Source organism: the organism of the source record quoted next, unplaced genomic scaffold (genome assembly GCF_019419815.1).
Source record: "Pyrus x bretschneideri cultivar Hongxiangsu unplaced genomic scaffold, Pyrus_bretschneideri_v1 Contig46, whole genome shotgun sequence".
NCBI lineage: Eukaryota > Viridiplantae > Streptophyta > Magnoliopsida > Rosales > Rosaceae > Pyrus > Pyrus x bretschneideri.
Genome location: NW_025999783.1, coordinates 224,563 through 247,291, shown reverse-complemented (window position 1 = coordinate 247,291; position 22,729 = coordinate 224,563). Strand labels below are relative to the sequence as shown.

Below are 22,729 nucleotides of genomic sequence, written 5' to 3'. Positions count from 1 at the left end.
TTGGAAGCCTTATGTACATAATGAACTGTACAATGCCTGATATAGCATACTCAATGAGTAGACTGAGTAGATATACATGCAATCCTGGGCATGATCATTGGGAAGCTTTGATTCGAGTATTGAGATAGTTAAAGCATACAATGAATTATGGATTGCATTATACAAGGTATCCTCCTGTGCTTGAAGGATTTATTGATGCAAATTGGATATCGGATAGTAATGATACAAAATCCACAAGTGGATATGTATTTACTTTGGGAGGAGCAGCAATATCTTGAAAATCTTCTAAACAAACATGCATAGCCCGATCAACTATGGAATCGAAATTCATAGCTCTCGATATGGCTGGAGGAGAAGTTGAGTGGCTAAGAGATTTTTTGGAAGATGTTCCCATATGGCCTAAACCTATAACGACAATATGTATACACTGTGATAGTTTAGCTGCACAATATCGAGCTAAAAATAGTGTATACAATGGGAAATCTAGACAAATTAGACGAAGGCATAATACTCTAAAGCAATGACTCTCTAGTGGTGTAATTTCTATTGACTATGTTAAGTCAAAAGATAATATTGCGGATCCGCTTACTAAAGGTTTTTCTAGAGAGCAAGTTAAACATACATCGAGGGGAATGGGTTTAAAGCCAATAGAGTAAAATGAAACTGCCAAACGGAAACCTAACCTAGTTGATTGGAGATCCCATGGTCTAGGTTCAATAGGCAAACTGGTTTGGCTAGATTCAAGAAGAAACACACTTACATGCCCATTCCTATGATGGAAGAAGTGTGGTGACTGTCGATGGTGTATAATACATTAGTTTAATGATATTGATACTTGTAAATTAGGTGGAATAGTAGCAGCCTATTCTTAATCAATATCACCTATATGAGAGTAAATGTGGGGTCACATTTATGAGAATTACATGACTACATTCTCTAAAGCTCTCATGAATCCAGGATTTGTTCAGGACCAAATGAAAACAAACGTATGAATTTGCAATGTGTTGGTGTGACATATGTTTTGCTTATTGTCTTGGTTTACTGCGGAGATGAACAGTTCAAGATTTTATATTCACTGCGTCATCTAGTAAATCTGATAAGTATATATTAAGGTAGGTTCAAGTCCAAAAGACACATCTCCTGATGTATGTCACATCTATTGTTTACTCTTGTATCTTAGTGTTTCTAGGACAAAGAGTTGTCTCAAATGTGGGGTATTGTATGAATTTTGAGACCCCTCTTGTCCCACATCGGGCAACAGTGGTTTTTCACTAGCCTTTATATAGGCTTATTCCTTCTTCTTAGTAATTAGAACTTGGACCATTTGGAATGAGGATTAAGGTTTGAGCCACTAATTGTGTGGATTAGGCTTGATGATTACACTATAATATTAATATTAATTAATCAATACAAGGGCCTTAGGCCTTTGGGGCACTTGGGGCCAAGGAATTAAAATTAATCTAATCAATTAGTTTTAATTTTGAATTAAGTTTTTAATTAAATTAATTAAAAATGTTTTGATTAATAGACACAACTCTTTGAAAAGAGTTGTATAGCTTCAGATACATCCAAAAGGTGTTTGAAGAGGTATGAAAGAGCCTATATAACTGGAGTCCTCAGTTCCATAAAAAATCATCTTTTCTTCCTCCTTGTCTTCCGTACAAAATTTCTAGAGAGTAAACACACAAAGCAATTCGTTAGAGTTGTATAATCCAGTGCGGGTTGTAGAATTAGATAGTTGTATCCTGGTCGAGCAGACGGTATAGAATCACAAGCACACGAGTGAGACGGAAATATTGTTCGAAGGACATAATGTTTGCGCTAGCCTCTACCTTCAATTTATTCAAGTTAGTATCATTTTAATTTTTTTTGTAATTATTGTGTAATTGCATTCTGTATTGCAACTATTTTTTAATAATAAAGTATAAGTATTTCTATTATGTACTTCTGTTATTTTATTGTTTCTAAATTTTTCTCCAACATTCTTTGCATCCATCCAATCTAGAACACAAGATGATGGTGACGTAGATAGTTTGTCTTTGCAATTTAGTATCATAGAAGCTATTGGATCTATGATTGAATTCATGAGGTATTAGTATTTCGATTCACCTTACTCCGGCCCTGAAAAATCATTATCTCACAAATGCCAATTATCATTGGTATTTTGGTACTATGGAACATGGTACTCTCAATTTAACCTATATTCTCAGGAACTTACCCGCTCTCGTAGTTACCTCTTAATATATGTATGCAAACATTATTCATGAACTTAGTATCAAGATTACATCTGTAATTCCACTATAGTGATCCTGCTCCTATGAATTTTTGAACAAACAATAGCATCTACACTAGGGGGCTAAGTCTTGCAATGAGCTAGCTCACCTATGATCTTAATTATGGAGCAATCATTGTATTACCTTAAGTGATTCACTAGTCTTAATTGTATTTAGGCCATACATCCAACAATTATAGCTAGTGACTCTTCAAGGTTGAATCATGAAAATAATTATATTTTGATAAAAGAAAATATAAAAAAAAATCTAGTAGTAATTCTCTTCAAATATTAGAAAATATCTCACATTCGATGTTCACGTTCTTTTTTTTTATTTTCTTTGAGTACATCGATATTTTTACATTAGGGGGAGAGGGAGTTCGGCTAAGTTACACAATAGGCAACCGAATTTGGTATTGAATTTGTCATCCACGATATTTAAACATAAGACCTCTTGCTTCTAAACAAAAATGAATATCACCATATCGTAATACTGAATAACTGCTCTTATTAAAAAAATAAGTAAACAAAAGTGCATAATAAGTATACAGAAGTACATGGTATTAATATTAGGACTAACTGCTGAGGACAACGAGTGAACCGCTGATTGCAAATAGATAATGACTCTCTATTCACACTCTTCAACTTGCAGCCACTCGGTGGCCCACTAGTCACTACCCCAACACTATTTGATATGAATTTCGCATAGAAAACACTATGCAGATTCTTAAGTGATGATTCGACTAACACGAATCTTAAGTGATGATTCGATTTCATATTAATTATTATATATTTTATCTTATTTTTGTTATATTTTGGTGAGATTTTGATATTATGATTTGTATTTACATGTATGACATGTGAATCCATTTTGGGCATAATGTGACGCAACAGTAAGTTTTTAGTAATTTCAATTAAAGTGGGTTCGCAAGTTTGTCAAAAAGACTATACTAGAATTTCAACATTGTTTTTTTTTTTTTTTTTTTTTTTTTTTTTTTTTTTTTTGTCAAGGAGTTTTAGCATTTGATCGTGGGTTTCAACATTTAATTCCAAAAGCTTTTAATTGAAAAGGATTAAATGACAAGCACGCAATGCCGATAGATTGCATGTTGGGCTTAATTGTAAACTTAGCATGAAAATGGCGTTTTTTTGGAATTTGGCCCTTCTACAAAGTTGTAGAGGACGTCCTAAAACAAGACCTTTAGAACCAGTTTTGAAGGTTATTTGGTCTAGAAATGTGGAGATTATTTGACTGGGTAGATTGGTTAGTTAGATTAGGATTTTGATTTTAAGTTATCACTTTGTTATTTAATTTCCATTTTCAGAAGAACTTATTTAGGTAGGATTATGAATAAAGGGCTATTTATAACCACCCAACCAGCCATTAGGGTGTACGACGTGACATTGAGAGACAACCTGGCATAGGCTTGCTGATTTGCAGGTTTCAATCCTTTTCTTCTCAATGATATTTTCTTTGATTTTAATTATATGATTATGAGTAACTAAGTTCCTTTTGTTTGGGTGAGATCACGAGCCTTAACATAGTTATGTAGTCTTTATTGATTTATTTATGTTATTATATATGCATACCTTGAATGATTAATCATTGCATTAACATTATCTATATGTCGTGATGATTGGTCACCATTAGGATATTTAGACAAATAATTTGATACAATTTCTGTTAAAACATCATCCTGAAATTGAGGAGGGCTTCTTGTGATTGCTACTTGTAATTTCACCTAAGCCGAGCTTCATGATGTTAAGGGTTGTATGGTTTTTAAAAAAGTTTTCACAAAACTTAATGAGTCTGCCATGTTTCTATTTGATTTGAACATCACATACGGACTGCATGTTAGATATACGTTTTCGGGAGAATATGCATTAAAAAAACCTAACATTCCAAGCATGTATGTGTAATTCATAAGTAATTGGTAGCAAGTGGCCCTCTACCATAGTGGTAGAGAGAAGTGTTGCCTTTGAACCATGACGTGGGTTCGAACTTAATCAGCTCCCTAATCTAACATCATGGCTTAACCTAGACTTTGCTTGAACCATTTATACTACCGTAGTGCACTCTCATAAATTGCAAACCACCAAACATCTCCCAGTCCCTTTCAGAGTGGGAATCCAAAGAGATAACAATAAATATTGTCGTTCCACATATAGGGTGGAAACATATATAAACAAATATCCCCATAAACGTTTTGTTTGGTTATAAATTTATAAAATTTACTATCCATCTACCTATCTATCTATCTATCAAGGGACTTTTGGACACACACCACGGAATTTTACATCTTTTGGTGGTCCCCCAAGCTTCTTCTACAAGTAGCTCTTTCGATAGAATTACCATGGTAATTAAGCAGAATTATGATTAATTAAGTGAGTTATTTTGGAATAAATTAAAAATAATCATTTAGGAATGCACATTTCATACTTTGTGTAATCCGTACAGAAAAGGTTACTGTGGAAGAATGTAAATAAATGTTTAAATCTGGGTCGTTATTTAGAATATGCAAAATCATTGAAGGAATACTGAGTTCCATCTGAAGTACAAACTGTATAGGTTGGCTCTTACTCCTCGGACAGCTAGTGCAATGACATTGCAAAAGTATTTTTACAATCTATTTGGGAATGGAATATTGGCTAATAACACACAGTTATTACAATATATGAAAAATATGGTTTGGTATGCTGCAAAGTTAAAAAAAATAAGGTTGATGTAGAAGGGTTCAGGGTTTTGCCGGGTGTCGTGGTCCTTGCCCTTCGAGACAGGGTTGGCGTCTTTGAGCAACTCCACCGTTGGCAATACACTATGCTATTCACCCTAGGCAATACACTATGTTATCAAATTCCTATCTTTCTCTCAAAGTTTCAATCCAAAATTATTTTGTATTATTTAATAACTTTTCGGATAATGACACTTGGAGCAACGAAAACTATTAAAAATCCTATCCGAAATTACAATTAAAATTATTTTGTATTATTTTATAAATAAATAAAATACTAATATTTTATTGTCTATTGCCAGGGCTATTGAAGTGCAACGGTAGAGATGCAAAAAGGCGATTACTGTTCATTAAGGGCGGTTACTGTTCACTGGGTGGATAGTATAGTGTATTGCCTAGGGGGATTCACACGCTGGATAGCATAGTGTATTGCTAAGGTGCACACTTTATTTACTAACATAGTGTATTGCTAAGGTGCTAATCGTCGCCTAATCTTTCTCTACATTGCTTTAAAAAGGTCATTGTGTGAATGAAGTGTGCAGATATAAGATATAATATTAGTAAATAAAACACGTGTTAAAACTTGCCATATGATACACAAATACTTATGTTTGGTCACGTATTCCGTATTCGATACTTGATCGGATACGATACTTGCCCAATACTCGCCCAATACTCTCGGATTCTCGTCGGACACGTATCATGGTTAATGAACACGGCTTTGACTCGATGGATACGCGTACCCGGTTCTCACACTCCTTCTACTGTGTATAAAGAGGATTAGATTTCCTCTTACGGCTCTCACACTCCTTTCACTCTAATTAAAACCAGGAATACGGCTCTCACACTCCTTTTACTGTGTATAAAGAGGATTAGATTTCCAACTTTTCTTCTCCAACAACTTAAATGTACTTGAATTTGAATGATGAATTATGTTTTAAAATGTTTATTTTATTGCTATATATATATATTTACAATATCCATAGCGTATTGTATCTTAATTTTTAGAAATTTTTCATATCACTGTGTCATGTCGTATCGTCATATCCGTATCCATGCTTCATACTAAAATACTATATCATGTGGTTGTATGTCAGTAGTCAATACAAACAATAATTAGTTAAAGTTTTTTAACCAAATGGTACTAGTGCGTCTATGACAGTACTAATAGAATGTTATATATCATATCATATTAGTGCAAAATGTAGATAATGTAGACCCATGCACGCTTCTAAATAAGAAAATTAATTGCATGTGACTTTGGGAATAATCCAATTATATTGCACACAGATCATGTGTGTCCCAATTTGTGTTAAAATCATCACATGATGTTAGCATAAAAGACACTAGCAAGTCTCTTCACGATCCTCATTCATTGGCTCATTCATTCTCCTTCCATCAATTATTATTAACTTTGTGTGAGACTGAGTGAGAACCTAACTAGCTTAGCCCTCTTATAAAAATAGACAACTCTCCATTAAGTGAAAGAGCAAGAGGAGCCTCTGACAAAATCTCCCCCTTGGATAAAATTTATGTCACAAAGGCTCCTCTGAGAAAAGAGAGCGGGAGTGCGAAAATCACTGGCAGATGGGCGGGTTTGCGAGCAAGAAGAGGGGTAATTTAAGTGAGAGAAATGCTGGTGGGTTGAGAGATAAGGTGAGGAGTATTCAAGAGGAGATGAGTGGGATGGTGTGTGAGAGGAAGAAGGAGAGTGCGGCATATGAGAGGGACATGATGGTGTTCGAATTCAAGGAGGCTGAGTGGAAGCAGGAGAAGAAGAAGATGAGGGAGGAGGTGAAGATGCTGAGGAAGGTTGTGGAAGAGAAGGAGGAAAGGATTAGGAGAATGGAGGATTGTGGTGGGGTTGTGGTGGTGGGAGGTGGGAATGATAATAAGAGTGGTGATGGTGGTGGTGGGGAGAATAATAGTAAAGAGTGGGAAGTGTTGTTGGGGAGTGTTTTTCTGGCTGAGCAAATGAGGGAGGAGAGAGCAAGGAGGGATGAGACCGTGGAGAAGTGGAAGCAGCTTTATCTGGCTATTAAGGTGGAGCTTGATGATCTCATTCAGAGGACACATTGTGGTAACTCTCTCTCTTTCTCCCTCTCTCTCTCTCTCTCTCTCTCTCTCTCTACATACACAGTCACACAAACACAGAAAACACAGGTACTCAGTCACTTCCAAGCAATCTCTAATCTGCATAATTCTCATAAACATGTATCAGGATATGAGGCGAACTTTCTGATTGCGACTTGGTCTAGAAGCACCCAGTCTTAATTTTGTTGGAATATGACGGTTGTTCAATCTCAGAAAACATGATGGCAATTTTCATAGTTATATTATTGTTAATGATAACCCACATCATAGTTCAGCAGTTGGTGGGTCTTACTTTTTCCTTAAAAAAAAAAAAAAAAAAAAAAAAAAAAATCATAAAAACCAGAATTTTTCATCATTACAATTACCTACAAGCATATTTAATCGTTTTTCCAGTTACATTTGAGGGAATCGAACTTGAACTTATGAATTCTTTACTAATGTGTATACATATACATTTATATGTATAATATTTATTCATGTATCGATGTGATGGAGATTTGGTATTTACCGCAGGAAATGGGCTGTATTGGAAGGCAGAGGAAGAAGACACAGTAGAAGAGCTAAAGAGAGAGCTCAAAGCCAAGGAAGAAATGATTGCATGTCTAAAATCCAAAATAGCTTCAATGGAGCATGAACATTTCAAGAAGGAAAGAGAGATTGACATATTAAGGCAGAGCTTACGAATCATCAGCTGCAAGAAGACAATGCACGCCCCTAAGAATGTTTCTAGAGATTCACAGCTCGTGAAACTGAAACTGGCCAGAAAATTGTAATCATCACGTTTAGATGTAAACTCAAAGTTTCGAGTTCAGTTATGTGTAACGGAACGAAATTATAAATTATGAATAATTTGGCACGATTACATAGTTGTGTTTGTAGCTCTGGTGATTAAGAATGTAAATTATACGCAGATGCAAAAGTTCAAGTCTCCTCTAATACATATGATGTACGTGTTATGCTTTTATAGAAGGATTATCGGCTAACAACTAATCAATATTAACATTGTCCGCAACTTAATTATCTGCACAATCCGACGTTTTTAGGTAATATTTTATTCTATCAGATTTCCAACATGGGATTTTACGTTCTTCAAGAGTATGAAATATGGATCCTAACTCATGCTCAAGCAAATCAAGGATACAAATTGCTTCACAGAACAAGTCACAAGAGCAATCCAGCAAAAGCATAACAGAGGAGAAATATTGGTCTCTCAAGAAGTCAGATGCATAAATGACGGGTCTCAAATGTGGGCCCCACCAGAGGCCCAGGGATTATTCCTGTCAATAATTTTTCAATAGAGGACCACAACCTCAGTGGTGTCTTATCTTCCTTTTTTCTGGACGGTGGTAGTTATCTCCCTTGGTCTAAAACTATAGCCAATGGTATTTGTTTAGGAATTATGAATTAGGAATCAGGACAAAGGGGGCTTCCTACTAGGCTCCAAATTTTAGCATTTGCAAATTTGTAATGCAAGTGAAAGTCTCTTCTGTCTCCATCATTGCAAGTGCTGTCAATTCTGTTTGTGTTGAGAACCAATTAAGAGCATGCTCTTAATTTACTAGAATGCGGAACTTGTGAATGTAAGCTTAGTACACATTGTTGGCCCCTTCTTTGATAGGTTAAGCTTCAAGGGTTTTGTGCTTAATACAATCTCACATCGGAAAATTGATAAAATGTATTATTATTTGTTACTTACAAATGGGTCGTTTTGCTATTAATGATAACTCAATGCATGTCGGGTTGTGTACGTTATTATGTTGGGACAATATCGGTGTGATTAGTAGTGGGCTACAGACTTGACTCTGAAATCTTGACAACAACAACAACAACAAAGCCTTTTCCCATCAGTGGGGTCGGCTGTGGGGAGATACAACACAAGGACTTCCTAGGTGGTCACCCAACTCATTTAACTTCGGAGTTCGGATGGGATTTGGTGCATGTGAGCTGGTATGATCGCATTCCAAGGATCCGGTGCATGTGACCCTGAAATCTTGACATGGTATAAAAATAGCTTCTCCCCACCCCAACCGATCCATTTGTGAACAAGATCCTGACCTGACGTTGACATAGTATCAGATAGACTTCTCCAAAATCTTGAAATTTTGTGGTTGTTTAACATATTATCAAAGTCTTCTTTGCAAGTAATCGAGAGTTTGATTCTTGTTTTCAACTCGTTTGTTAGTTATGCCGGGTAGGGTGGGTGCTCCACCCATCTGCTTGTTTATCTTCCTTTGTTGGTATGACTCTCCGCGTGTAGGAATAGCATGCAAGTGAGGAAGAGAATGTTGTTAAGCTTGACAATATTGTTAGTTCATTATCTTACAATTAAGTTTTCAAATCCTAGTTGTCTAACACAGTATCAGAGTCTTCTTTGTAAGCGGTCATGACCTCTAAGATCTCGTTTGCAATTTCGTTTTTTTTTTTTTTTTTTTTTTTTTTTTTGGAGCTAGTTTGCAATTTCTTGTAGGTTGGTGCTGCACTGTACTTATATGTTGTCTTTCTTACTCTATTGCTATGCCTCTCAACGTGCAAAATTGATGCGAGAAAGGAATTGGTGTAAGTTTGATGTACATTATCGACCCAGTTTATGATAACTTAAGCTTTTGAATGTGTTTCTAACAGTTAAACAGTTCAGAATTGGGAAACTTTTGATACTTGACCTATTTGTTGGTATTTTTTGACCCAAAACAAAAAGGAGACTCTTGATATTAGAAGTAAACTAAAACTTTTGAGTTACAAATGGCTGCTGATCTCTATAAACATGTATAGAATGTAAAGCTTTGGATAAATTTATGGTACCTGACTAATGTTGGTATGTTGTAGGTACAATACCTGAAAGTATTGGTAATTACAAATTAATACATTCGACGAAAGGCATGCTTAAGCGTCGCACACTCCACGTAGTGGTCGATCTTATAGAAGTTCCGCCAGAAGCGACTAGTTGCTTCCCGGATGCCTCTGTACTTTGGCATGGTCTAGTCTGGTCTTCAGCTAACTTTCGCATTCACTTGTTCTTCGGACAGCGTCCTTGCTGCAACTTGGTAATTCGATCTCACATTCTGGAAAGAAAGACGAGGTTAACAACTGACATTGAGAGGGAGATATTAGAACAAATAGATAGTTACAACTCATGGCAATATGTGTCGCAATTAAAAATAGCCTGCAAACACCAAAAAATACCCCCGAAATATGACTACTGAAGAAATATTATATATGAACTCAAACAGATGAATGTACCTCTAGTAATGTGATGTAGTAAAAATCCTCCATGTGCTGCATAAGTGCAGTCCCATCTCTGACTGAACGGAATATGTTTATTTCGGTCTGTAATATTTTCTCGATAAGCTCCTTCTCACCCTTCATCTGTAGGAAAAACAAAAATTTGGTCAAACTTCTGATAAAATTCAGAAAGCCAAGCCTCGTCGATAACTCCTGGTGAGATCTAGTGACCTATCAAGACAACAGTTTTTTCTGGTTATTTTCATTGGTTTTATCTGCAACATGAAAGTCATTATGAACAGCTTGGTTGTTACTAACATCATGAACACACCAAGCCTGATTCATTTTAATTTCTTGAGGAATTTTATCTTATGAATGGTTCTTTTGTTAATTTCTTAATATATAATTGAAATCAATGATATAAAATTATGAATATGCAGCATATCTGAAGATTGGATTTATGAATGGACATACGAATCTGACATTAGAAATCCATAAGCAAGCGTACTAGCAAAATGAAAAAGATTGAATGACGAGGAACGTACGAATTCACCGACAAGTACATCTGGTGTGTACTCCCCAATCACATCAGCTTGGTAACCATCTTCAGAGAGCTCCATATTTCCCTGGATGGAATTATTAGCTCAGATTTAAGTAAAAATGTACTATATTCATTATTCACACAAGCAAGCACCCCAAAAACATTTCAAACAGCTCTCGAAGTAAACTTTAAATGACGACAAGTCTTAGAACCTAATCAGAGAGAGACAATTCTGCATCCTAAAGCACGAGATTTATAAATCTGATATCACAAGTTTCTAGAGGAACATATCATTTAACTTGTTACTGCCGACATCACAGTCTCCTAGATATTGCAAGGGCACCATTTACTCTATCCACAAATAATACATCTATGAATTAACTATAAGTGCGGTTGGAGAGTAAATGGAAAACTTTCCTAGATAACAAAATGAATTACCCACCAAGGCATTTCTTAGGTCTCCTGTTGCTAGGTAAACAGGTTGAGCTACATGGCAGTATCCCATCAGGCGGGGGATTGTAGGGATGATGTCTCTGTGGTTTACAACTCTCCAGCTATCTTTGACTTTCTGCAAAGGTAAGTTTTGTATGCTGAATAAATATTCACCAGAAAAATACACATGTAGCATACAAAATGTATATATGCGTGGGTGTGCGTGTTCACACGCTCGATTATTATTTTAATTTCATGAGGGAAATTATTACAACGTGGATCTGACTTCATGATTCCTCTAAGTACAAGTCCAAAGTAGTCAAATCGAACTATCATAAAACTCTAATAATAATACACGCACACACATGAGCGCACACGCACACCCACGCATATATATGGTAATTAAATCATCCAACATTTAGAATGACAGAGTGGGTTGGGAAATTTTCTGCTAATGAATAAATTCCTTTATAACAATCCTATATTTTAAAATTATTTTCTGCTTGACTCTACCAAGACTAGCAGCTACATTTTATACTAGGAATAGAAGATGAGTTGTTCCAAGTTGCAACCAGAGATGACTGCAGCAGAAATGAAAATGGAGCCGTGGAAAAAGAAAGCTGAGGGCATTTACCCAAATACTTCAATGAAGAATTAAAAGCACATGCTGGAAACAACTAGGAAATCCCAATTCCAATGCTTACCTCGTTATAAATTTCGGCAAATACTTTGTTACCAACCCTAGGAGATCCGAAGTTATACATGGTCACAGAAATCAGTCCACGCCTAATAAACAGAAAAAGATAAAAAAAACAAAGGTCTATTACCATAGAATTAAATTAATTGAATTAATGTTAGATAGTGGTGTAATGCATCTTCCAATATAACATAGAGATGCACTATGGCAGTTTGCTTGTGTGAAAGTACGACAACATCAGTGGCACGAGACATCAGTCTCTAACAACTATCATCAAATATCTGTACTTCTATTTTGTTTATTTTCATCAAAAAAGTCCCAAGCATGTGCTGGAAATTGATGGATTACACATTTTAAACTAAGATTTCTTCAAAAGTATAACAGGATGAATAAAACAAGCACAACTTACAGACATAAGAGAAAACTGGGTTAGTACAAGTTATGATCAGAGTCCAACATAATCTATGGTTAAAAGTGATCATGTACAGACATGCTCTTTTGCATACACGAATAGATACTTCCACTTACAAATTCCAACAAAAAGTATAATGAATTCACTGCATAGAAAATAAGAACTCACTTTGCTAGCTGACTTGAGGAAAGTTCAAGAGCCAGGAGGGTCGACAATGCACCACCTAGACTATGACCCGTTATATAAACATGCCATTTGTCCAGCGGCTCAGCAATATCATCACTGTCAAAACGAAGTGAACTCTCATACTTGCCAATCCACAAATAAAGAAAACTCGTGCTTTGGAAATCTCAAGGAGAAAGTAGAATAAAAATTGATAAATAAATAATATCTAACCTGTTTTTTTTTTAACAAACGATACCCTAAACTAACATCTAACTTATAACTTAGCCTAAAGGTTCCAAGGATTTTATCTTCGAAATGACTTCAGTGCTTATTAATAAACAATTAACATCTTACTTAGATTAATCAAACTGAAGCAAATCTGTGTGATTCTTTTAGATATTGACTGTCCTATACTACTTGACTTGTATGCAATTAGGAAACAAGCTAAATTAAATAAGAAAAATAAATCTAAAAAAAGTTAGAACTTACAAATAACCAATTGCCAATTTCATGAGAGAGACGATCCTTATCCTGACTGAATCATATGCCCTTAAGAAACCACTATGAACCTGAATTTATCTAGTCACCATCAGTAAATGCATAGAGACAGTGTTTCGTCAATAATCCGTTCATTTCACCCACAAAAGAATAGATTTTCCTTACTTGAACTTCTTGTTTGAAGTCTCCGCCTATTCTTTCTGGATTTAGCCTATAAAGGTATAAAATCCAACATTTGTAAGAAACTATAAAACTTAACTTAATGGGGCATATCTAAAACTGTGGAACATTAAGTGAGACAATATAATAAACAAGTACTCAGAAACTTAGTGCATAAGAGATTGTTTAAACCTGGACCGTTTGGCAACCCAGCTAAAGTGACTGGGTCATGGGTCACCACTCTGACCGTGGTTGGACCATAACATAATATAATGGTTAATAAAATATAAGTGATCGGTAGCATCAATCAAGTGTTGCCATCTAACGTACAGACCTGTGGTTTGAATCCAAAATTTGACTTTCAATACATACTTTTCTTTCAAAGAATAACTTGCCGGTTTTCCTCAAGCACAACTAGTTCAAAGGGTTTTCTTATCAATAACTAGCTCAAAGGTTTGTCCACCAAAAAAATTCAAGATTGGTCCAACTTCCAAGTGGGTGGTTAAGCATAACAAGATTTCCTGTAGGACCTGTACTAATACGGATGGGATGGTTTTTTCTGCTAATCCGAACAGGAACCCAGACCATTCAAGAAATTGGTTGACCTTGCCTGGTTTTAAAAATCTACTTACATAGTTACATGCATTATGACTCCAAAGAAAATTAGGAAGGATGATCACAAATCACTAATGTCAATTAAATAAACAAACCGATTATAACTTGATAAGTAAATAGATATTACCCAGTAGGAGCTACCATCAGATCTGTTCGCAAGTCCTTCCATCTTGACTGCAACAATTAGAGTCCAGGCATTTAGAACCAGAAGATACATAGCCAAACTCCATTATAGAACAAAAAATATATATAACCTGCCTGTTCTGTTCCCCTGAAAGCAATAACTAGTCTTTTCCGAGCAGAATCACGCCAAATTGCCACCTGCAGTTTCCTATAATGTAATTATCCACAATATATATCTCACAGTTTATTGACAGCATCTTGCCAGTGCCACATGTAGGTGTCATGATTCTTCAGATTTAGAGAGATCAACTATAATACTTTCAGAGGGAAAAGTCCTTACCTGTGTGTCTGTTGTTGCATTATCTAAGAAACATAGTTTCTCAAACTCAGACTTTATGAAACTTGGGTGTCCCAAAGAAGTAGCAAGCATCGCCCAAGCCTCCATGGCACTTTCTGCACTAGAAAAGAGTTCTTTCATCTCCTCTGCAGCCCGTGCGCTAGCAATCTCCTTGGTTGTGGGATCAGTCAAGGCATCATCTTCTACATTGCTACTATCCTCTACTTTAGTTTCACTCGTTCCTACCGCATTTGATTCTGTGTTTGATTCAGATACTGCAGCAGTTAGAACCACAAATGTTCCTAAAACAGAATCAGTTTGCTTTAATAGATCCCTTGTTGCTTTCTTAATATCTGGAAGTGAAGACTGAATCATGCTAATGGAAAGTGGGCTAGTTGTTTTATCCTTATCAACATCTAAGCCTTCTGGAGTTGCAAGCCCTGATTCAATATAAGATGCTTCTGCTATCTCTCGTAACTGCAAACCAAATCTGTTTAATATATCAAACCCATCCCACTTTAATTTCTCTGGAACTGGCAGACCAAATTTCTCAGCAACATTTTGATTGATTTCATTGGCAAATTTCTTCCAGAAATTCTTATCTGATTGTGTTTCTTCACCAAGTTCTTTCAGTGGTTCAGGGGTATGTCCATTCTCCACACCACCATTATCTATGCTGGACTCGTCTACATTGCTGCTTGCATTGAAGCCTGCATTATCTAAAAAACTTTCTGCTACGCTACCCATCTGGGAAGTCACATCTGACACACCAGCAGAATTAGATTTCCCAGTGCCTTTTGTGTCATTCACATCACCGCTTGCAATTAAATTCTTCATAAGGTTTGCATTATTGAATGACTTTAGCTGCCCAAAAGCATATTCCACAAATTGACGTGCTTGCACAGTGTCCGAGCCAGCAAACATTTTTTTCATAGCAGGTTCAAAACCATTTTTACGGAGAAAGTCGGAAACAAAGGGGACCCTACTCCACCACTTTTTTGCCTCATCAATTTCATCAAAAGTTTTATAGTTGACCTGAAAGTTCAATACTAGCAGTTACAACTCAAATAGAACAGTACACCAAAACAGAATTTCAATGTAAAACTATAAAGCAGGTCCACTAAGACCATCACAGCAAATACAAATTAGAACAACAGCATTATATGAAAGAATTTTGCAAGAACCAAACACAAACAATTTACAAAAACTTTCATTACTAGCAGAGAAATATTAGGACTTCAATAATGACAGCAAAGTACTTAAAACAGTGTATTAAGTGTCAACTTAAGTCACTGAAAGAACTGACAACTACAAGGAGTATGTACCACACAATTGCTGTGGTGATTCTCTTTCTTCTTTTTTTCTTCAAATTTTCATGTTTTTTCTCTTAAAGGAAATGGTTACTCCAGTTGTATTTCCCTAGAATATGAGAGATTAGAAAACAGCCATGGAAAAGGAGACCAAAGTAAGGCATTCCAGAAGTAGAACAATCTCATTCCTTCCAGAAATCCTGAGGCACCTCCGGGATTGTTTTAGAACAAGATTTTCAGTGAAGGGAACCTTTTCATGGCTTAGACTTGTATTGTATGGTGTGGGTGTGGGTGGGTGGGTGTGTGTGTGTGTGTGTGTGTGTGTGTGTCCATAAGGGGCGAGCTATAACAGCCTTACACAGAAGTCAGAACATGTGGTTTTTTTGTTATACATGATATCCTAAACCAAAGTAAGGGGCATTCTCACAACAGGAAACAAGGCAATGCCTCTTTCTCTCTGGAAGCATCTACCTATATCACAATTTTATTTCACCAGAGATACTTACCTCTAAAAGTACTTTTCCACCGCCTCCCATTCCTTCCAATTCCACCAGTACTTCATGCAAATTTCCTAGAAAAATACATATATGATATTTGATCATTTTGACAAGGAAAAAAAAAATATAGCCTCATCTATAAACATTAACAGTCGTAATGGAATCATGATAAACTAAAATACAATGACATTTCCCTATTTTTAGTAGCCACCGAATCATCCTCTAGGGCCTATACTAATAGTACTACAAACATAATACCTTGATTACTGAATGGACTAATAAAACCAACCCAATAATCTGGCAAGATAATGATCCATCATTTTAAAACACGAACACCATGTAAATGATGGACTTGAAATTTACCATCACAAAGGTCTTCTAGACTGATGCTCGCATTCCCCATTCGTTTATGTGGACTTACAAGGTTTGCATCCCAAGCTGCAACCTAAAAATTGATGCCAGATATGAGGAAATTAGAGAAAAGAATATGATCAAGAGCTAACATGCCAAGAATGTTAAGTCCTTAAGAAAAGATCTTCAGCTTCAAGAGTAAATAGTTAAACAACTTTGTATCAACAACTGTGTATCATTAATATTGTAGCTAACTGGCCGGAAAAAGGAAATATCCTTTCAGCACAAAACAGTTAAAATTTCTCTTCAAACACAGAGAGATGAAAAGAAATGAAATAATAAGCAAGAGCTTTCTGCACTAAGTAAACAAGTATATATTTTAGTGAGAATACATGTTGACCTGAAGATTTTTGGTAGGAGGCAGCTTGATATTAAAACTGAAGTCCTCGTTCCATGTTGGCTCTTTGGTCCTGCCCCCACATTATTCGTAAAAACAATATAACAAAATCAAACTTATGAGTTGAATTAAAGCAAATGCTCATGAAATTTTATGGATCCTGGTGATATGTATATGTTAAGCAAACTCTGGCCTTTTAAAATTAAACATTATAGTATCAAACTTACCCCCATTTAACCTTGCTTTTTACGACTTGACCATCTAATGTCATAATTACATATGGATCACTTGTTCCCTAGAAGCATACGAAAAGGTCAAAATAGATCAGCAAAGGAAAAGGAAAACAGGAAAAAATAGGAAACATGAAGTATACAAGATTATAGAACACTGTCGTATAAATTGATCACTGTAATTTTGAATGCAAAAAGGGTTGAAACATAACAAACCCATGGATCCATGGCAGGTAACTCGAGACCTTTTTTCAGTTTAACAGATAATTCGCCATCATAGATCTCACGTATAAATGACCTGCGTTCATTAAAAGCATATTTTGTCATAAAGTAACCAGTTTATCAGCTAATGAGTTACTTGCACCTAGAAACATGAATCAGTACGACTTAGATATGAATCACTGACATGCAAATATAAATTAACATCATTTTATCGGAGTTGGATACGTCTATATCTACAACAGATCGAAAAATTATATTTCTATGTCTTTAAAAGTGAAGTGAATGCATACTCTGAAAGATACACTGTCTTACAATCTGCAGCATCAACTTCATGCCTTCCAACATTACCCTGAACAAAACAATTCCAACAAACCGGATGAATTTGAAACTAAACCGCTCAAGGTAATCCACCATCAGAATCCCAACAAGGCCGATGATACGAAACTTAAACCTTTCATTTCACTAACCAATTAATGCAAGACAAATATAAAATAAAAAAATGTGATGCTGTTAACTTACTTTTTTCCAATTTTTTAATTTCCTCACACTCAACAGCTAAATTCCTATCCCTTTCCTCAATTTTCTTCAATTTTCTCAGAAAACAAACAATTTATCATGACCCAAGGAGCAAAAAGTGGAAACTGTAATTGATAAACACTTACAGGAGGGCTCGAGTAGGCCTCGAAAGCAAAACCTGCAAGAACCACTGCCAAATTAATATCAAAAGGAGGCCTTTCACTTCCTTCCTCACCATCAACCTTTTCAATCTCAGCGCCAGCTCTGCAAACGCAGCAAAACGAGTAAATTCCATCCTTGCCCCTCCCATTTCCTCTGAGAGTAAAAACCCTAACTTTACCGGGCAATGAAGCCGGGAAGCGCAGAGAAAGGTTGGGGAATCGAAGGTTGCGGAGTTTGGGGGCAGTGAGAGAGGAGACGCAGCGGCGGTGGAGTTGAAGATGGTAATGGTGGGTTTGCAGAGACGCCATGGCTGAGTTGCAGAGTGGAAGAGAGAGGGTGGTGGCGGCAGATATGTAATTTTGTGGAGAAATGGAGGAGGATTTTGTAGAGGTTTGGAGATTTTTGCAGAAGAGTACGTGCTCGGTTCTTCGTGTAGTTAGTGGAGGGGAGTGGAAGCTCTGAGAAGGAGCTAAGCTTTACCGTTACTGTCGTTACCCTTTGACAGTTATGGATGTCTCAATCAAATTTGTTTAATTTTTGAATAAAAAAATCAAATTTATTTTTTTATTTATTGAAATCTTAAAAAATCTAGTAAGTGATGGCATTTTGTCTATTTGAATGTCTAATAGTTTGTTAAATTGATGACATGCTAGTATTATACGTGAGACTTGTTTTTAAACCGACGTATAATCACAATTAAACACAGTTTTAGTTTAGATCAAATTGTGCGATTGATTGTCGTTTTATCGTTTTGAAACATAAAAACATCAACTTAGGAGAAGCCAAAGCCACACAATCAATATCAAATTTTCATATCACGTTAGCCCATGAAGAGGCCTCGAAAGTTATAGGACTAACTGCATTTTTAATCTACCTCATGACCAAGAGGCCTCTAATTGTACACAACACTATATTGTTTTAGAATTTGAAACATGAGTCGTTTGCATGGTGAGAGAAAGACATTATTCTGAATCCCATTTGTGTGTTAATTGTATGGACATTTTGAACCTTTTAAGGCAAGAATATTACTCAAATACGAAGTGCAAAGAGGGTGTAGTGACATTGAGAAGTTATGGTAATCTCTTTTTTTATTTATGCGAACATTCACAACAATAGAATCATCAAGAACCCGAGGTTATACCTGCAAAGTTTTCCACGTTGCATGCTTTCCTCTCATGCTTTCACCTCGACCAAATTGACCGTTTGGTTGATATCCTTGTGCATCTTTTGCCTGCTCATGCATACCAGAATTTCACCCTTCAATGTTTCACAGAGGTTGTCATCGTAGCACTTACTTCTAATATTGTATCACCACCGAATGGGGTGCGTGTTAAGATGTATAATGCGGTCATCGGGTGGTTACGGAGTACCCGTCCCTTGTACTTGGATCATACGAATCTAGACATCGTGGAAATCGTTAACAATTTGGCACTGTTTCTCACTTGTTTTACAGTCATCACGTTGGGTGCTTGAACCATCCAATGTGATTGGTCTTGAATATCTTATAAAGTTCTCATACGTGGATGACACCCAATTTTTTTGAGGTTTGCTTAGACTTTTGGAGTTTCTTTGTTTCAGAACCAGATATTGTTACACCAAAGCGCCCGGTGAGTTTTCTTGCTGCTGCTGCTGTTGTTGATGATGACCAGACATCTCGCTTACAAACTTTCTCTAGCGTGGGAAATATATCTCGGTACGTATCATGACGTAGTTGAGGTTGGTCATGGTCTGTCGTATGGCTAAGCCAGGTGAAGAGCTTTGCCGTTGTTGAAGATGGTTGGAACCTTGTTGAACATGAGACCTTGGTGGACAATGATGACGTTGTTCAAGATAATAAGGTCATGAGGGAGACACTGGAAAATTTGTTACAGCTAATTGAACAATCAGTTTAGAGGATTTAAAAGGGACCTAGTAGTTATATGTGTGTGTGTGTGTGTGTGTGTGTGTGTGTGTGTGTGTGTGTGTGTTACCTATTACACAAAATGATCAACGTTAATTGGATGTAATACCTAACAGATATATGATGGAGATTAATTAACAAAGGTAATTAAAGAAACCAACTTTGTTTGCATTGCATGGCAATATGGCACTATTGCAGTAGTATTTAGCTTTTATTACATTGACTGCTGTAATGTGAAAGAAAAATGGAAAACAAACTAAAGAATATATCTGTAGAGTTTATTACAACTGATGGCAGGAGCCTTCTTTCGAAGACTTCTCAGTCTGACTCTAACAGACAAATTAACTTGAGTGTCCGGAATGATAAGGAATTAAGAGCAAGGAATGCTCCTAATTAACAAAACCCTAACTCCATCGTAGATGCTAATTAGTTAATAAAACATCTTCACACATCATAACAGGAAGATGTGGCTGCTGCTGGTATATATCTTCTTCATTTCTTTTCATTCATTCCGAGTGTGTTCTTCACGCTGTCCATAGCACCGTGTGCCATGTTCATCACTTGCTCTCCAGTCTGTAACAATTGAGAATAGCTCTATCAGAAGTTTACAAGGTTTATATATTGACTAAATCCAAGCCTACATGATGATCATTCATTTTGCATACAAAAATATACCGAAAGGAGATCCCACTTGTTTGTATTATAGTCCGTGTACAGTTGAAAATTACTTGACAATCTTTTGACCACATTAGCTGATTACTAGATAACTTAATTACACGTTTATTGACGACTGAGTACAGTAATTAATCAATGTAACAAGTGAACTTTACCCGTTACATAATATGCGATCCTCTAAACTTAATTAGTTTAGTCCCTAAAGCATCGCTCAAAATTTTCATGCATATATATATATATATATATATATATATATATATGTGAGAGAGAGAGAAAGATAGAGAAATAATTTACCGACATTAATATGTAAAATATCATTTTATTGACTTAATTAAGCATGTATAATAACATATATTAGACATGTTTTATGTTATTATATAGAATTTATAACATTAATGTTTTTTTTTTTTGTAAAATCATTAATTCTCCCTTACCATCCATTCACATGGCATTAATTATGTACATCAACATTCAAATAGGGTTTATAAACATTAAAAAAAAAAAATCAAATAGGGGTATTTTAGGCATCCGAAATTTTTTTAATGTGTGAAGTCAAACATAATTAATGAATTTGCTGATGTGGAATCTAATCATGAGTTTTATTCAAAAAAAAAACTTATGTCGGGTTTTATGTAGAGAAAATTAAGTTTTAGAGGCAAAAATCATATCTTCAGAAAGAAATATATAGTTAACCTGCTGAAGAAATCCAGCACTTTGGTCCTTTTCATGCTGGGCAGACTCCTTGGCTGATTGAGCTGCATCAGAAGTCGCGTTCCTAGCTTGATGTGCTGTTTCCTGTGTGGACTGCATCCACTCTTCTGCCTTAGCCTGCACCAACAACAACAGTAATATATGGCATTGTTTCACAAATTTCGGGGTACAATGGTCTGGCCATTATCTAATAAATTATACTCTGATAATCAAAGAGTTACTGCACCCACGCACTTGTCTTGTTTCCCCACTCACCTTATATTCATTTGTCTCTGAACATTTCACTAGTTGATGAGCGGGAAAATATGACAAGTGGGCGGAAATAGCAGTGCCGTCAACCGTGCTTGAATCGGAAACATAAATTTCATACCTGGCCCTGGCCTTGGGATTGGCCTGCGTTGAATGGTTGCTGCATGCTAGACATCTCCTCTCAAGAAAATTATAGGACTATTGAGAATACTTGTGTGTGTAACTTGGGTTTTCTTAATGTAAACGTTTATTGATTGATGTTAAAACTGGGATTGTAAAGGTAATATATACTAAATTATGGCTCCAAATAGGAGTGAGTGACACATGGATTTGGGAGCGAGTCTTTCTGCAACGTGTTTTTCTGCTCTTGAAATGGGCATTGAGTGACAATTTGTATGCCATCGGCAAATTTTGACATGGTCCTTTGAAGGGAGAGGACTATGCACCACCAAGCACTTGGCTTGGGGACGAGAAAAACTTGAGTGATGACTTTTATATTGTGACAGGTATGAATAATTAAAAGGGAAATGCTAGATAGACCAAATTTGTAGATCACATATATAAATGAAATGACATAGAAGTTGATAACTGGATTATTAGTTAAATGTTAATTAACGAGTTTATTTCTTATTGGTGACATATCATTTGATTTGTAAATTTGGATTAGCATTACTTATAATTAAAACATAATATCGTGCTACAAAATTTGAAGCATACATATAACGTATAACACGTGGTTATGCTTTAACTAAACAGTGTTTATTGAAGAATGTTAAATTTTATCATAAAAGTTAAGAATAAGCAAGAATTTGAGTCATTTGAAGGTGACTTGAGTTGTGTGAAATATTTTGAACATCCGTGATTGTAAAATGGACAAAATTATTATGAAATAAAACGTTGTAATTTGGACCATACAACTCTCTGTGGCTACAACTTGAAGGAGCTTCTAGAGACCCGGGACCAATACACGTGATTTGTCACGTGCTATAGCAGGTTTTCCAGAGGAAGTAAAACGTTGCCTTTCAAGTTTTCAACATTTACAGTCCTTGCCGGTCAGTACTGAGAGACCTTCTCCAAATATGAGTATTCAAGCAAGGCGAGGATTCCAGAATTTGAATTACAAATCAAAACATGTTTCTGAAGTGGAACAGTTGGACTTGCGACATGAACAGTTTGCCCTCAATAATATGACTTGAAAACCATGATAAATTGG

The 22,729-nt window shown here is 35.9% G+C and overlaps 3 protein-coding genes across 4 annotated transcripts; 1 reads left to right on the top strand and 2 right to left on the bottom strand.

Annotated features, from left to right (window-relative positions):
* The first annotated feature begins 6,402 nt into the window (after positions 1-6,402).
* LOC103941627 lies at positions 6,403-7,964 on the top strand. Its single transcript, XM_009351838.3, has 2 exons — positions 6,403-7,084; positions 7,612-7,964. Exons 1-2 carry the CDS (start codon positions 6,592-6,594, stop codon positions 7,869-7,871), a joined length of 753 nt encoding a protein of 250 aa, XP_009350113.2. The 5' UTR covers positions 6,403-6,591; the 3' UTR covers positions 7,872-7,964.
* Positions 7,965-9,860: 1,896 nt separating this feature from the next.
* Positions 9,861-18,424, bottom strand: LOC103941626. 2 transcript variants are annotated; one of them, XM_048567831.1, is made up of 18 exons: positions 17,966-18,424; positions 17,594-17,652; positions 17,298-17,379; positions 17,079-17,146; positions 16,855-16,924; positions 16,467-16,548; positions 16,113-16,177; positions 14,300-15,331; positions 14,095-14,157; positions 13,964-14,010; positions 13,228-13,273; positions 13,054-13,133; positions 12,568-12,681; positions 11,995-12,076; positions 11,301-11,426; positions 10,863-10,943; positions 10,336-10,461; positions 9,861-10,157 (listed from the first exon to the last, which is right to left on the bottom strand). In XM_048567831.1, exons 1-18 carry the CDS (start codon positions 18,287-18,289, stop codon positions 10,086-10,088), a joined length of 2,619 nt encoding a protein of 872 aa, XP_048423788.1. In that variant the 5' UTR covers positions 18,290-18,424; the 3' UTR covers positions 9,861-10,085. The 2 variants fall into 2 exon arrangements, 1 of the variants encoding a protein (XP_048423788.1); XR_007252129.1 differs by lacking the exon at positions 9,861-10,157 and having other exon boundaries at positions 10,863-10,953.
* A 1,628-nt stretch (positions 18,425-20,052) lies between these two features.
* Positions 20,053-21,791, bottom strand: LOC103941630 (late embryogenesis abundant protein 1-like). The gene is made up of 3 exons (XM_009351840.3): positions 21,638-21,791; positions 21,250-21,384; positions 20,053-20,454 (listed from the first exon to the last, which is right to left on the bottom strand). Exons 1-3 carry the CDS (start codon positions 21,689-21,691, stop codon positions 20,374-20,376), a joined length of 270 nt encoding a protein of 89 aa, XP_009350115.2. The 5' UTR covers positions 21,692-21,791; the 3' UTR covers positions 20,053-20,373.
* Between the last annotated feature and the right edge of the window lie 938 nt (positions 21,792-22,729).